This window comes from Oryx dammah, unplaced genomic scaffold (genome assembly GCF_014754425.2).
Source record: "Oryx dammah isolate SB20612 unplaced genomic scaffold, SCBI_Odam_1.1 HiC_scaffold_24, whole genome shotgun sequence".
NCBI classification, from domain to species: Eukaryota; Metazoa; Chordata; class Mammalia; order Artiodactyla; family Bovidae; genus Oryx; species Oryx dammah.
Genome location: NW_024070208.1, coordinates 75,542,337 through 75,557,071, shown reverse-complemented (window position 1 = coordinate 75,557,071; position 14,735 = coordinate 75,542,337). Strand labels below are relative to the sequence as shown.

Here is a 14,735-nt window from a genome sequence, read left to right as displayed (position 1 = left end):
GGAAATCGTACTCTGTTTTCATCTTACTGGTCAACCTCTTTTGAAGCCTTCCACTTTCCAGGTTAACCCGCTTAATTGGTTTTGGTCTAAAGGTAGGGAAAGACAGAGACAGAGGCTTTGAACCCCCTGTGTCTTATTCTCTCTGCTTGATGACGTGTAGCACTTACTTCCCACCTGTCTTTCATGTCTCCAGTCAAATTTTCTTTCTTAAATATCATGCCCTTTGAGCTGACAGCATTTTCCAATTGAAAAATGCACCCTGGGCACCTGATCAGGGTAGAGGTCTCTAGGGCTGTGGGCACAGAGTGACAAGTGACGGAGTTTTCCCTGCACACAGTGTGACCCACAGAAGAGCCACAGTAGGTCGGAGTCAGCCCAGCCTTCCCATGGAAGCAGCTGACCCAGATCTTAGACCCAAAGTGAAAGGAGTCAATTGTCAGATCACACCACAGTTAGAGAGTTTATTTTAACAGATGGCCGAGTCTCATAAGGTTTTCTGTTTCTAAGGATGTTTTTGTGTTTCCAAAGTTTCATGTAAATGTTTTTTTAACAGAAATCTCTTTCCTCCGCCTTCTTTGAAGGTTGCTGGTGTCGTCGGCCGTGCAGACCTCCTGGGTGCCCTGTTTTTTCTGCTGTCTTTCCTTGGCTACTGTAAAGCGTTCAGAGAAAGTAAGCATGATGTTTTGCCCTCTTAATTTTGCATCTTCTTCCCGTTTCTGTTCTGTTGAGCATGTTTTAACAGATGGGAAGGTGTCCGTTCGTATAAGTTTATCACTTTGAAGGAATGTAAGTCAAAGGTATCAACTGTTTTTAGTGATGTCTGTTACTCGGTTGCTTTTTTCACGACACAAAGGTTGTGCTTCAACGTTCACAATGTTCAAGAAGCATCTTGCTGAGTAGTGAAACCAAGAGCTCCTGCTCTTAGTGCTAAAGCAGTTGTGATTGATTTTTGTGATTTTTTTTTTTTCCCAGTAAAATTGAAGAGGGGAAAAGCTTTTTGTTATTTATTTATTTTTAATAAAAATGTGTTGGAGGAAAAATATAGAAAAACTGTAAAAATGTATAGCTATGAATATGCACCTGGAGCATGAGATTCTTATTTTTTCATTGTCATGTTAATGGTACTTAGAAAGTCTTTGTTGCTGGAACCAATGGAGTTGAAATGACCAGTTGTGTGTGTGTGTGTGTGTGTGTGTGTGTGTGTGCGTGCGTGCATACATGCATGCAAGTGGCGGGGGTTGAACTGCCTGTTTATTAGCACCAATGCATTTATTGAGATTCAGTAGAATCCCCGTATAACTCTACTAATTATATGAATTCTGATGGACTCCAAGTTACATCATCCCTTCCCAGTTGTCTTCCAGTAGAAATTGGGTATGATACATTTATACATGTTGGCCCTGGCAACAGTGTTATAATTTCAACTTCTGTTATAAATTCAGTTCATGATTGTAGAACTCTCTTCTTATATAACACAATCAATTGAAAAGGGAAAGTCAGAAGAAAAGGGAAAGTGAGAGGAACAATTTCTGTGGGTTGCTTGACAGGGCTGTTTCAGCAGAGTGAGTGAAAGTCACTAAGTTGTATCCAACTGTTTGTGACCCCCCCATAGACTGTAGGCTACCAGGCTCCTCTGTCCATGAGATTTCCCAGGCAAGAATACTGGAGCGGGTTGCCATTGCCTTCCCCAGGGCCTCTTCCCAACCCGAGGATCGAACCTGGGTCTTCTGCACTGTAGGCAGATCCCTTACTGTCTGAGCCTCCAGGGAAGCCAGTTTCAGCAGAAGCTGATACAGTAATACATTGGTTTCCTTGAGTCTTTTCCACAGCACTTCTCAAAGCTTAGGTGTGGTCCCCTGCCAGGGCCTTAATGTTATCATTCATGTACTAATGCTTATACTTGGATTCCTCTTGTGAACTGATATCTTATTCATAAGCAAGGACAGACCACCCATTCAGGATTTTGTCTCTGCTGGGGCTGGTTGAAGTGGGGTCACTCAGGACTGGTTTTTGCAGAGTTAGGAGTTTCCATAGAGGCTGCCTGGCCTGTGAAGCCTGAAATTCTTACTGGCCTATCCTTTGCAAAGTTTGCTAATCCCTGGGACAGATGACTGACAGGTAACTGTCACCGTGCTAGTGGTTCCAAAAGATTTTTTTAGCTAAGATTAATAGGGAGTTTCCAGCACGAAATTTTTCTTTACTCATGAAGGTAGAGGAGTTTCCTGTTAACATAAGTTACCATTTTTTGACTGTCTGCTGTCACACATATGTGTGTGTGGTTGTCAATTATGTTATAGTCTTCAGTTCAGTCGCTAAGTTGTACCTGATTCTTTGAGACTCCATGGACTGCAGCACACCAGGCTTCCCTGTCCATCACCAGCTCCCTGAGCTTGCTCAAACTCATGTCCGTCAAGTCGGTGATGCCTTCCAACCATCTCATCCTCTGTTGTCCCCTTCTCCTCCTGCCTTCAATCTTTCCCAGCATTAGAGTCCTTTTCCAGTGAGTCAGTTCTTCCCATCAGGTGGCCAAAGTATTGGAGTTTCAGTTTCAGCATCAGTCCTTCCAAAGAATATTCAGGACTGATTTCCTTTAAGATGGACTGGCTGGATCTCTTTGCAGTTCAGGGGACTCTCAAGAGTCTTCTCCAACACCACAGTTCAAAAGCATCAATTCTTCAGCCCTCAGCTTTCTTTATAGTCCAACTCTCACATCTATCCATACATGACTACTGGAAAAACCATAGCTTTGACTAGACAGACCTTTGTTGGCAAAGTAATGTCTCTGCTTTTTAATATGCTGTCTAGGTTGGTCAGAGCTTTTCTTCCAAGGAGCAAGTGTCTTTTAATTTCATGGCTGCAGTCACCATCTGCAGTGATTTTGGAGCCCCCCAAAACAAAGTCTGACACTGTTTCCCCATCTATTTGCCGTGAAGTGATGGGACCGGATGCCATGATCTTCGTTTTCTGAATGTTTAGCTTTAAGCCAGCTTTTTCACTCTCCTCTTTCACTTTCATCAGGAGGCTCTTTAGTTCCTCTTCACTCTCTGCCATAAGGGTGGTGTCATCTATGTATCTTTACGATAGGTGGGGTTACTTTCCCTGCTGTCCACATGTAAGACACAGAGTTTAAGTAACTCACCAGGATCACACGGCTATATATGGCTGAACGGGATTCACCCTGTGTGTCTAACTCACTTCAAAGCCAGCCCCAACTAAATTGTCTTCATCGGCTTCCCTGTCCTCATGGGACCAGTGAGGCAAGCTTGTCAAAACAACCATGAAAAATAAAGAGGAGGTGCATTCAATTCTGTTAATGAATTGTTTAAATGTTAAGCGTGGTAGAAACATCAAAAGTATGATTTAAGAACTCCCCCTGCTACTCACGTTGCCCACGTAAGTGTGCAGCCAAGAATCAAAGCTCTTTTGTGGAAGTTCAGTCTGGTACTTATTGAATACAAATAATAATAAATGATATTTGTTGTTTAAACCTATGATTTAAATTACCTGGTCTTTGTTCTTTCAGATCTGAACATCAATTCAAAGAACAATCAAGCATTCATTCCTCATAAAGTTTAAGAGAGGTTTTTTACAGAGGAACAAATTTAATATTTTTTATAAGGGAACAAAAAATTGAGTGTTCTGAAGTGAATGATTTAACTAGGTAAAAAGATCTTTCAGAGAATACATTCCTTTTTAATAACCTCATTAGCTTTTTTTAATAGATGCACTGTCTGTATTATAAAGGTCTGGACAATTTTTAACTGCCTGAGTTTATTGTAACAACCAATTCTGTGCTAACCTCTGGAGTCCTGGCATTTTTTGAGAGTGAAAAAAGTCTCATGTAACATTTCTGGGGTTTTTTTGTTATGTAGAATAGCTCCAAGTGGGCTCTTTTAGAATAGAATCTTTTTTTTTTTTTCAAGAAGAAAATAGCCTTATAGAAAAGGATAACTATTTTAAAGGGAAAAAGAAAGAAAAACACTAAGTCAATGATGCGCTGGTTATTATTTCTGAACACCCAAAATGAAAAGTATTATTCTAATGATGAGACATCCTGTCAACATTTCTTTCTGTTAAAGCCTAGTACATATTTTGGACTGGAAAAAGGTAATCAGTCTGCATGGGCTTCCCAGGTGGCACTGGTGGTAAGGAATCTGCCTGCCAGTGCAGGAGATGCAGACGTGGGTTCAATCCCTGGGTTGGGAAGATCACCTGGAGAAGGAAATGGCAACCCACTCCAGTATCCTTGCCTGGAGAATCTCATGGTCAGAGGAGCCTGGCAGGTGTCAGTCCATGGGGTCACAAAGGAGTCGGACACCACGGAGCATGCACACATACATAATCCCTCTGCACAATAAACTTGAAAGAAGAGCCAAAACAATTTCTTTTATAAATGAATACCTTAGAATATTGTTTCATGGGAATTGGGATGACAAAGAGAAATTTCATTAGTCTCATTTATATAGTGGGGAGGAGAGAACCTTTTCAAGAGGAAAGGAAATGGGTACATTTCTAGAATAACCATTTTAAATCCTAAGCTATTACGAAACACAAGATCTCAAGTCTCAGTTGTTTTAAGTTCTTCAAATTTATTTGCTCTAGTCACTCTCCCTACCATAGTTCAGGGCTTCCCAGATAGCTCTTTAAGAACCAGCCTGCCAATGCAGGAGACGTGGGTTCGGTCCCTCAGTCAGGAAGATGCCCTGGAGGAGGAAAGGGCCACCCACTCCAGTATCCTTGCCTGAAAAAATCCCATGGACAGAGGAGCCTGGTGGGAATACAATCCATGGGGTCGCAACAAGCCGCACACGACTGAACACAAGACAGTCGCACCATAGTTCAGACAGCTAAAACAGGATAACTGTCGACTCTTGGGATCTTGTTTCCTGCTCTTTTCCACTCTGATTCAAGACACGTTTGTCTTTGGCTTACACAAAGTCACACAGCTTAAAAGAAACGAGGGCAACTGTGTAACTCACAAAGTCTAGGACGCTTTTTTTTTTTAGATTTGGGGTTGCTGCCATCTGAATTGTGACCGCGGTATTCACGTGGGTTCTCTTTCTCAGGGGTTGCTACACTGGCTCGATTCTCCCAAAATGTCCCCCTCCCCCCCCATTATTTTAGTTAGGAGAGCGGCCTCCAAGTTGTCTCATTCCGTAGGTGGAAGCGCCGCTTGCTTGGCTCCCACTCCTGGGAGGAGAATCGGATGCGTGTTGTGCGGCTCTGAGCTCCAACCGAGGGAGCTGGGGCCGCCTGACGGAGTCACGTGACTTCCGCCCACGCACCGCGACGCACGCTGGCTTCCGGGCGGCGAGACGCCGGCTTCCGGGCGGCAAGACGCAGGCGTCGACTGGGGAAGACGGTGGCTCTGGCATGCGACGCTTTTTCTTTTCTGAAACGACAGCTTCCCCGCCGAGCGCCGAGCGCCGTGCCAAGTCCGCCACGCAGCGCTTCCCTGAATTGCCCGCGTCTGTTGGGCACTTGAGGGTGTGGGCGCTGACCAGGGTCTTGCTGTTAATGCTTGTGGGGGTTTTGTTTCCCCCACCGTGCTCCTTCCCCTCGCTGCCGCCCCTGCTGCCCCTCAGGCTTTGCCTCGGGTTACTGACAGAATCCCCTTACCCCAGAGACAAACACAGAAGCGAGGAAAGCATTTTCCAAGCCAGTCTTTCTGAAATTCTGGATTATAAAAGGTTGATGTTTGCGAACGCTGTACAGTTCTCCTTGAGCAAGTTGTGAGAGATGTTGCATGCTGTAAGAATAGTTTTTTGGGTTTTTTTGTGTTTGCTTTTTTCATTTTCTCTTCTGGACCATTGTTGCTTAACAGCTTAGCAGACTGGACGGATTTGAGATGGAGAGTTCTTAGCCTGAGACACTTACACAGAGTTTGGCACCAGTTTGGCTTCCCGCAGTGGCTCAGGGGTGAAGAATCCGCCTGCAGTGCAGGAGACTCGGGTTCGATCCCTGGGTGGGGAAGGTCCCCTCGGGAAGGAAATGGCAACCCACTCTAATATTCTTGCTGGAAAAATCCCATGGACAGAGGAGCCTGTTGGGCTATAGTCTGTGGGGTTACAAAGGAATTGGACACGACGGAGCGAGTAAACAAACGATGCATCAGTTAGAACTCCCTATTTGGGGGAGACTTTTTGAATAAAAGTACTCATAAATGCAGTTGTGCTGGAAGTGATATCCACCTCTCAGGATTTATTTTTACTGTTTTTAGCTGTTAATTCTGAAATGAAAATGATCCATTTTTCCTAAGTCTTTTTAATATGTAATTTTAAAAAATTTTTTTAAAAAGATCTCTTACATGACAGATTATTATATTGTGAGGAGGTTCAAAGACTAAAAATGAGAGGAGGACTTCTGGCTGTATTTATTCACATTAACAAATTACTGACTTTTCAGTGTTAATTATATCTCATAATTGCCTTTGAAATATAGTAATATAGTAAAGCTTCTAACAGACATCGAAATAAAACTGTTGAATCATCCAGTATTTATTGAGTGCCAGCTATATGCAAGGTGGCCTACTGTTTTCAGTTTCAACTGTCTTATTAAAATGATCAGGCAACTTCCCTGGTGTTCAGTGGTTAAGATTCTGCACTTCCAATGCAGGGGGTGCAGGTTCCATCCCTGGTCCGGGAACTAAGATCCCACATGCCTCAGAGGCATGACCAAAACAAGAAAATTTTTTTAAAATAAATAAAATGCTCAAAGTTGGGAATAAAAAAAATAGCTTACATTAGTTACTAAGTAAAAACATATAAAAACACAAGTCCAGATTTATCTAGATTATGCTGTATATATTTGCAACTGTTCACATTAGTCACCTTGACAAATTAATACTCAAAGAAAATAATAATTTGACAAACTAAATGGTAAAACTGCTAGAGGAGGTCTTATGACCATAAGTCTACTAGGCTGTGTTGTCCCTAAACTCATGACCACTTTCCCAGTTGATTATTTAATTTTTATAAGGCCTTTCTTGATTGTCCCCAGTACTAGAGATACTTTATCAATACTTTGTAGGGTGGGCTTGGTTTATTATGCACCTCCCTTCCACACATTTGTAAAGAGGACCCCTTTGATTTATATGAGATAGTTTAAAAGTACAGTTAGTCCGTGGGTATGAACTGCACAAGTCCATTTGTAGGCGGATTTTTTTCAATATGCACTGCAGTATTGCAGAACCAAAAGTTGGTTGAATCCACAGATACAGACCAGCAAATACCAAGTAACACAGTGGGGGCTGACTGTGAAGTTATATGAAGGGGTTAGGCCCTAACTCTCCAGTTTAAGAGTCAACTGTTAAGGTCAGCTTTCCAGTTTGGATTGTGGAACAACTGAAGTGTGTGTGCCTGCTGTCCTATGACTAATCTGGTAGGGGTTGGAGGAGAAAGAAGTGAATTTTAATAAGCAAGTCACTTCATATTTTCCAAGTTTTTGAAGGCAGACTTAGATTAGAAACAGCCATGTAGATCATTTCACGGATGAGCTGGGTCTCTGAGCATGTGTTGTTGACAGTGCTGTGTAGGAAATACGATATGAGCCCTTCAGGTCATCGCAAAATTTCTAGTAGCCATGTTATTAAAAAAAAAAAAAAAGAAACCAGATTAGCTGAATTTTAACAATAGTTTCTTAGCCTAATATATCAAAAGTATTTGCAACATGTAATCAGTATACAGATTATGAGCTGTTTGACATTCTTTCATATGGAGTCTTCAAAATTAGGTAGTATGTTTAACCTTTCCAACATGTCTCAATAGAGACTAGGTAAATTTCAAGTGCCCCCCAACCACCATGCCTCCTCTTGGACCGTGGTGGTCTAGAATTGGTTTTCTGAATGTAAAGCCATTGCTCGGTTTATAACTGAGCCCTGAAATTACCATTGTTGAGAAGTGACGTGCCTTTCTGCTAAGTTGCTTCAGTTGTGTCTGACTCTTCACGACCCCATGAACTATAGCCTGCCAGGCTCCTCTGTCCGTGGGATTCTCCAGGCAAGAATACTGGAGTGGATGGCCGTGCCCTCCTCCAGGGGATCGTCCCGATCTATGGATTGAACCCGGGTCTCCTGCCTTGCAGGCGGATTCTTTACTGATGGGCCACTGGGAAAGTGACACTTATATTTAATAATCACTGAAACTGAAAACACTTCTTCAGCACAGAATCATTGTCATCCTCTCTCACAAGTTTCCATACTGGAACCAAACTAGAAGTATAAGGAAAGTTAAAGAGTAGGATGTTCCCAGAACAATTTGCTGAGGATTTGAGAGGTGGAGGGAGCCTGAGTCCCTTAAAGAAACTTGGAGTTCGAGCAGTATAGTGGAATTATGAGGTGAGATTAGAGAGAAGGCTGTCAAAGAACCAGGAGGTTGTGGTTTTTTAATGTGTTGTTCTTCTTTTGGTGAAATCTCAGATTGAGCCATCTAAAGAGAAATCCACTTTAAATTCCAGGCAAGTGGAATGTGAGTCTTGGGGTAGTTTACTTTTGTGTTCACAGAGTGCTTTCAAGAGCAGTCCTTTGGGTGTTTTAATGGAGGAACTGGGAATTTTTTTCCTATCCAAAACTACTGAGCCGTGGAGGGTGGGGTGGAATTAATCCATGTTACAGTCAAGTAAAACACAAGCTAATTCAGTTTTTCTAGGAAGAAATGTAAAATGATCAAGGGACTAAAATGTTAAGATCAGGGAACATTACACTGGGAAATCATAGTATGTTTCAAGACGTCTGAACACAAATTGTGGGAATAGAAGCTTAAAAAAATCAAATTCCGCTAAAGGGGTGAGGAGGGAAGTGGTCCATTTGGTTTTTTTGTTTTGTTTTTGGAAGGGTTTTCTTGGCCGCTCCATGTGGCTTACTGGATCTTAGTTCCCTGACCAGGGATGGAACCCATGCCCCCTGTAGTGGAAACCTAGAGTCCTAATCACTGGACCCCAGGGAAGTCCCTCCATTATGGTTTCTAGTGAACTACTGAACCTAATGCCTAGTGGATATGAAAACAACAGCTGGGTCTGAGTTGGGGGTTTTCGAGGGCGCAGGAGCCAGGGTGGGAGACTCCATGGTAATCAATGTGTTCATTTATAATTAAAGGGTATCTATTAGCATATAAGGGATTCCTGGGTGGCTCAGTGGTAGAGAATCCATCTGCCTTTGAGTCGGGAAGATCCCCCAGAGGAGGAAATGACAACCCACTCCAGTATTCTTGCCTGGAAAATTTCATAGACAGAGAAGCCTGGTAGACTACAGTCCATGGGGTTGCAAAGAGTCAGACATAACTGAGCACACACACATCTGCATATAAACTGCTGATATGAGCAAATCCCAAAAGTGGTTGGATGCAGACTCAGCACGACGTGTTACAGGAGGAAGGGCTGAGAGAACACTCTCCACTGAGAGGAGAGGGCAAGCCCTGTGGGGTCACCTTCCACCTATCGCTGTCGTGTGGCAGAAGGTGTGGGATTCCATGCTCTGGCGTGGTGTGGAGTGAGCGTGATCCCTCTGCTTGGCCTGGACCCTTGTGCTCACCTGCTAAAACTTGTGGGACTTTTCTCAAAATTATATCCTAAGAGGAATTAAGTGATCTATTAGCTTTACCTCTACTTTGGCCATATTTTTTTTAAAGGTCTCAATGCCTTGGTGTCTATAAACTCTTGTCTGCTGCTGATTGCTAGCAAATGCTCAAAGTAAAAGTGACTCAGTCATGTCTGACTCTTTGCGACCCCATGGGCTATACATAGTCCATGGAATTCTCCAGGCCAGAATACTGGAGTGGGTAGCCTGTCCCTTCTCCAGGGGGTCTTCCCAACCCAGGAATCAAACTGGGGTCTCCTGCATTGCTGGCGGATTCTTTACCAACTGAGCCATTGAAGGAAATCCCAAGAAAATAATAAATCCCAATAAATATATGAATATCCCAATGAAATCATGTCTAATGTAACAGGGCTTGGGGCTCGTAATTGTGATCTCTTGGTGTTACGTGTATAATGTAATTAATCTCTACAAGTGGAATTATCCTTAGTTTGCTTGATGGAACTAAATGCTCTGATATACCGTGGTTTTCAATAAAGACAATTTGGCTTCTAGGCACTGTGCCGCCTGGGATATTGGAGAGATGCTGCTCAGGATGGTGGGAGGCATGTAGAAGACAGGCATGGGCTCACTCGAAGTTAAAACTGAAAGGGACTATCCGTTCTCGAAGTCAAAGCCATGTGGCCCCATGCCTGCAGCGTCTTGGGAGTGATTCCCGCTCTGCCCTCGCTGCCAGGGAGATCACAGGCACGACCTCCTGGAAGCGCTCCAGCTGTTCCTACATTATGGCTCTGTGATTTGTCAGTTCCTTGCCCCTCCCGATAGGTAATCAGGTACCCCAGATTCTGGTGCTTGGAGAAGATGCTCCGACAAGCCAGACCTGGTAGCCGGGATGCAGCTGTGAGCAAGCTTCCCACTGAGGTTGATGCTCCTCGACCTGTGGCATCAGAATCACCTGGATGGCTGGTTAACAGGCTTCCGGTGCGGCTCCACCCTTGAGTCTCTGAGTCCAGGGGCCTGGGTTGGGCTGGGGGGACCTGAGCATCTGCCTTTCTTAGAAGATCCAAGGGCAGGACCACACACTGTGAGTGGCACTGGTTAGTTTAATGGTCTACACTGGGTGTGATCCCCTCCCACTCAGGACATCTGGCAAAGCCTGATGTCTTGGGTCATCACAACTGGGAGCTAGGAGGGCTGCTGGCTTCTCAGGGGGTAGAAACAAGGGAGGCACCGAGCATCCTACAATGCTGAAAATTGACCCATGTGTCAGCAGTGCCAAAGGTGAGAGCTTAAAATCAAGCATTTGTAGTGATGTGTGAAAAGAACACACTGGCAGATTGTGCTGAGGGCCGTCTAGGGGGCTACTGCTGGGCCTGACTTAATGTAGGGGGTCAGTTAGGGTCACCGCGGTGCATGGGACAGACCCTGCTACTGGGCAGTCAGGTGTGCACATAGTAGGACCATTTGCTGTTGTTGCAACTGTGAATAAAACAAGTGAATCAGAAGGGAGGCTGCCCAGGAGGATGGGCTTCACAGCCTGAGTGACCTTTGATGGCCACAGGATTCTTCTGGGGCGTTCTTGCTTAAGAGAAGCGAACATGCAAAGCCCAGTGAGAGTAGATTGGCCTGTGTGCTTGGAATTTAGACCTAGGGAACCTGGAGAGGCTGTGTCACCCCATAAGGAAGGCCTTAAGTGCTGTTCTCAGCATTGGGACCCCTTCATCCTGTCGACCGCAGGAAGAATCAGATCAGAAAGACTTAAAACAAGAGTGCTGGTTGATTTGGGACAGTGGAATCCGAATCAGTGAGGCTTTACTGTTTATTGATCAGTTCGGCTGGTGAAAAGCCTTCGGGTGCCTCGACTGTACAGCCAAAGAAAACTTTTTTGTATTCCGTCAGTTCTGCCTGTTTGTACATTAATCCTGGAAATCCAACAGAGATTCCCAAGAAAAGCTGAAAAGATCAGACAATGTCAGCCTGTGTGTCCTTTTGCTTGACATCCAAATCTCCAGCCCCCGAGGCCTATGTGTGAGTGAGGACGTTTTCCCAGCCAGCTGACTGGGCCCTCAGACAGCACAGGGGTCAGTCCTGCCCACAGTTTGTTGAGAGTCCAGGGGGCTTGGCTGGGTGCAGCCTCTCAGCATCCTGAGAGGAGTTTCCAGCCACACGTGGAAAGTTTCAGGTAGCAGCATCCCCCCTCCCCGGCTCCAGACCCCACAGCTGATCCCGGACAGAGAGCCCAGGACTTTGGTCTGGGGCTTTGCTGATGACTCCCAGATATCCACTTCATTCAGGATTGCCTCTCTCTCTCTCCCTGTCTCTCTCACATACGTACCTTAATTGTTGGTTTTCTGCTCAAGCAGTTTAATGAGAACCATGGTGTATCTTGTCACCGCATAGCGAGCTTGGCACATTTCAGTGACAACGTGACTGATCGGTCACCTCCTACATCAGAGCCCCATTGGAGACCCTCTCCCTTGAGCCTGGGGTGGTTTGTGATTTATGTGCAACAAACAGTGAATGCTCTCTGTGGTCCCAGCAGTCTACCAAGGCTTTTTGTTTGTTTTTTTGATGTTTAGTTTTTAGTATGGTTTTTAATTCATGCACATAGTCTTAAAAAAATGTACATGGTATGAAAGGTTTTGCAGTGAAAAGTAAGACTTCTTCCCTCTCCTTGCCTAGGTTTTCTTCTTAAAGTTGTTTAGAGGGAATTCACTGGCAGTCCAGTGGTTAGGACACAGGCGCTTTGGCTGCCAGGGCCTGGGTTCGATCCTTGGTCAGGGAACTAAGATTAAGCTGCATGGTACAGGAAAAAAAAAAAAAAAAAAACAATTTAGAAACTACTGTAGTTGGTTTCCTATGTGTTCTCCAGAGATATGTTTTGCATGTACAAGCAACTTTTATATGTAACTTTTAACACAAATGGGCAGGTATTTCTTGTATACCTTTTTTATCACTCGAGTAGGGAAGATACAGTTATTGTTGCAACCATTTTATTGATGAGGACCCTGAGGCTACAAAAGTAACTTGCTCCAGGTCACTCGGTGATCAGCGGTGCTGGAATTTAGGCCAGGAGTTCTGGTTTTAGGCAGAGCTGACCCAAGACCCAGGGGCACCTCCTCCAAGCAGGTTCACTTTGCCCCACCTCACACTTAGGTCTTTATAAAATGTTCCATTGACCTCGGTGAGGAGCTGAGGGCCTCACAAAGGACAGAGAGAAGTATTGCACCGAGCCCTCTTCTCTCATCAGCTCTGGTCCCCAAATTGCATCCTCCACACCCCCTGCTGGAAGAGAGCAGACCCTTCTTCCTCAAAAGGTGTTCAGTTCAGTCGCTCAGTCGTGTCTGACTCTGTGACCCCATGAATTGCAGTCAGGTTTCCCTGTCCATCATCAAAAGGTGTTCAGGGACCATCGGTTATTACTGGAGCCCAGCTGCACCCAAACCAAGCGGCTTACTGCCACGGTCACATTTCTGCTGAGGTTTCGGTTTCTTGTTAATGCTTGAGTGTCCGTGCAGGTGAGCTCAACAGTCCGGCATCCTTCAGAACTAGTCCACGCTAGTAGCAGAGAAGGTGTTCTTAAGGCATCTAGGGTTCAGAGAGCCCAGACTCCACCTGGAAGTGGTAGACACTCTCAGAGCAGTGCTGGACCCCGATCCTGGGAGTTGTAGAGATTCTCAGAGCAGAGGTGGGTAGCCAGATGCAGCGCCTCCACCACCAGTGGGAGTCCTCGGCACAAGCTGTCAGGACGGCCTGTTAGGTGATTGGTGGGCTGGGAAGAAGGACCTTGCCCCTGGGAACTCTGCTTTGAGATGTCTTTGTATAAGGGCTGCATTGCAATGCTTCCTGAAGGCTCTGGGCTCCTGCTGGGGGACCCTTGAGAAGGAGATGTGTATGCCACAAAGAAAGTGAAGGTGTTAGTCACTCAGTCGTATCTGAGTCACAAAAAAAGTCCAAAACGTCCAGCTCTTTCTGACCCCATAGCCTGCCAGGCTCCTCTGTCCATGGAGTTCTCCAGGCTAGATTACTAAAGTGTTGCCATGCCCTCCTCCAGGGGATCTTCCCAACCCAGGGATCAAACCTGGGTCTCCTGCATTGCAGGCAGAAGAATCTTTACCAGCTGAGATAACACCATCTAACCAGAAATGTGGATCTAACACCCTGGCCCACAGGGAACTGCCGTCCAAAGACCAAACTGTGTTTTTAAATGGTGACTGTTGAAGGTGCACACTGAGAATTTGAGTTCCAGGAGCTCCCAGGACTGAGCTGAGTCGTGTGACTCTGTATTTGTCATTTCTCCTGGTCGGCAGCTAACAAGGAGGGGACCCACTCCACGTTCTGGGTGTTGCTGAGCATCCTCCTGGGAGCAGTGGCCATGCTGTGCAAAGAGCAAGGGATCACTGTGCTGGTAAGACCCCAGGCTCCCTCGCGGGGGTAGCCCTGCTCCCTACGCCCCTTTCCCTCCCGTGAAGACACTTTGCACTGCCCTGCCTGTAGGACCCCTCTACTGCACCCCTATTGCCAGTCTTCACCCTAGCCCTCTCTGGACTGATTACAAGTGCCACCATGCTCCCAGTAGTTCAGGTGGGAATTGACTGTCTCAGTTGATTCATTAGAGCTGGTGGGCACAGAGAGGGGACAGCTCTGAAGAGCAGGAGATTAGCCCCTGTGGAGAGGTCCTGGAGGAAAGAAAGAATGCTGTGGCCTTTCTGGGATGTTCTCATGTTTCAACAGTCCTACATACAGCCATGTTTTGACCCTACTGCTGTTTCTGGTCCTGATTAACAAGCATTGATGTGTGTTATGTTCTATTTGCCTTTGTCCGGAAATGTCAGGGAGGACAGGAGAGGGCTCTGAAGGGTCCAGGTGTGTGCCCCCTACATCTGATCTGAGTAGAAGCCCCTGGAAGGGAGAGGTGTGGAAATGCACTTTTTCTCTGTTCTAGCTAATTTTCTGCCTTACATTATCAGAGGGAAACTGAGACATTAGGGATGGAAAATAGTGATGTGGGGTGTGCCCATATAGGAGGCCGTGGGAAAGGATCTTCCTTTCCCAGGTCCAAGCTCTTTGGGGCTGGACACCAGTTGAGGCAAAGATAAATGGTTTTATTGGATTCAAACTGTACAATTAAGGTCAGCTAGCTAGGAAACAGTACAGAAAGAATTGCTGTGCAAAGATACTAGAACTTCATGAGTTACTTTTTTAA

The 14,735-nt window shown here is 45.3% G+C and overlaps 1 protein-coding gene across 1 annotated transcript in view; it reads left to right on the top strand.

Moving 5' to 3' along the window:
* TMTC4 (transmembrane O-mannosyltransferase targeting cadherins 4) overlaps positions 1-14,735 on the top strand; it is a 58,028-nt gene that overhangs the window by 16,171 nt on the left and 27,122 nt on the right. Inside the window, exons 5-6 of the mRNA XM_040267412.1 lie at positions 582-669; positions 13,840-13,937. Coding sequence (XP_040123346.1) covers positions 582-669; positions 13,840-13,937 — 186 coding nt within the window. The remainder of the gene's footprint in view (positions 1-581; positions 670-13,839; positions 13,938-14,735) is intronic.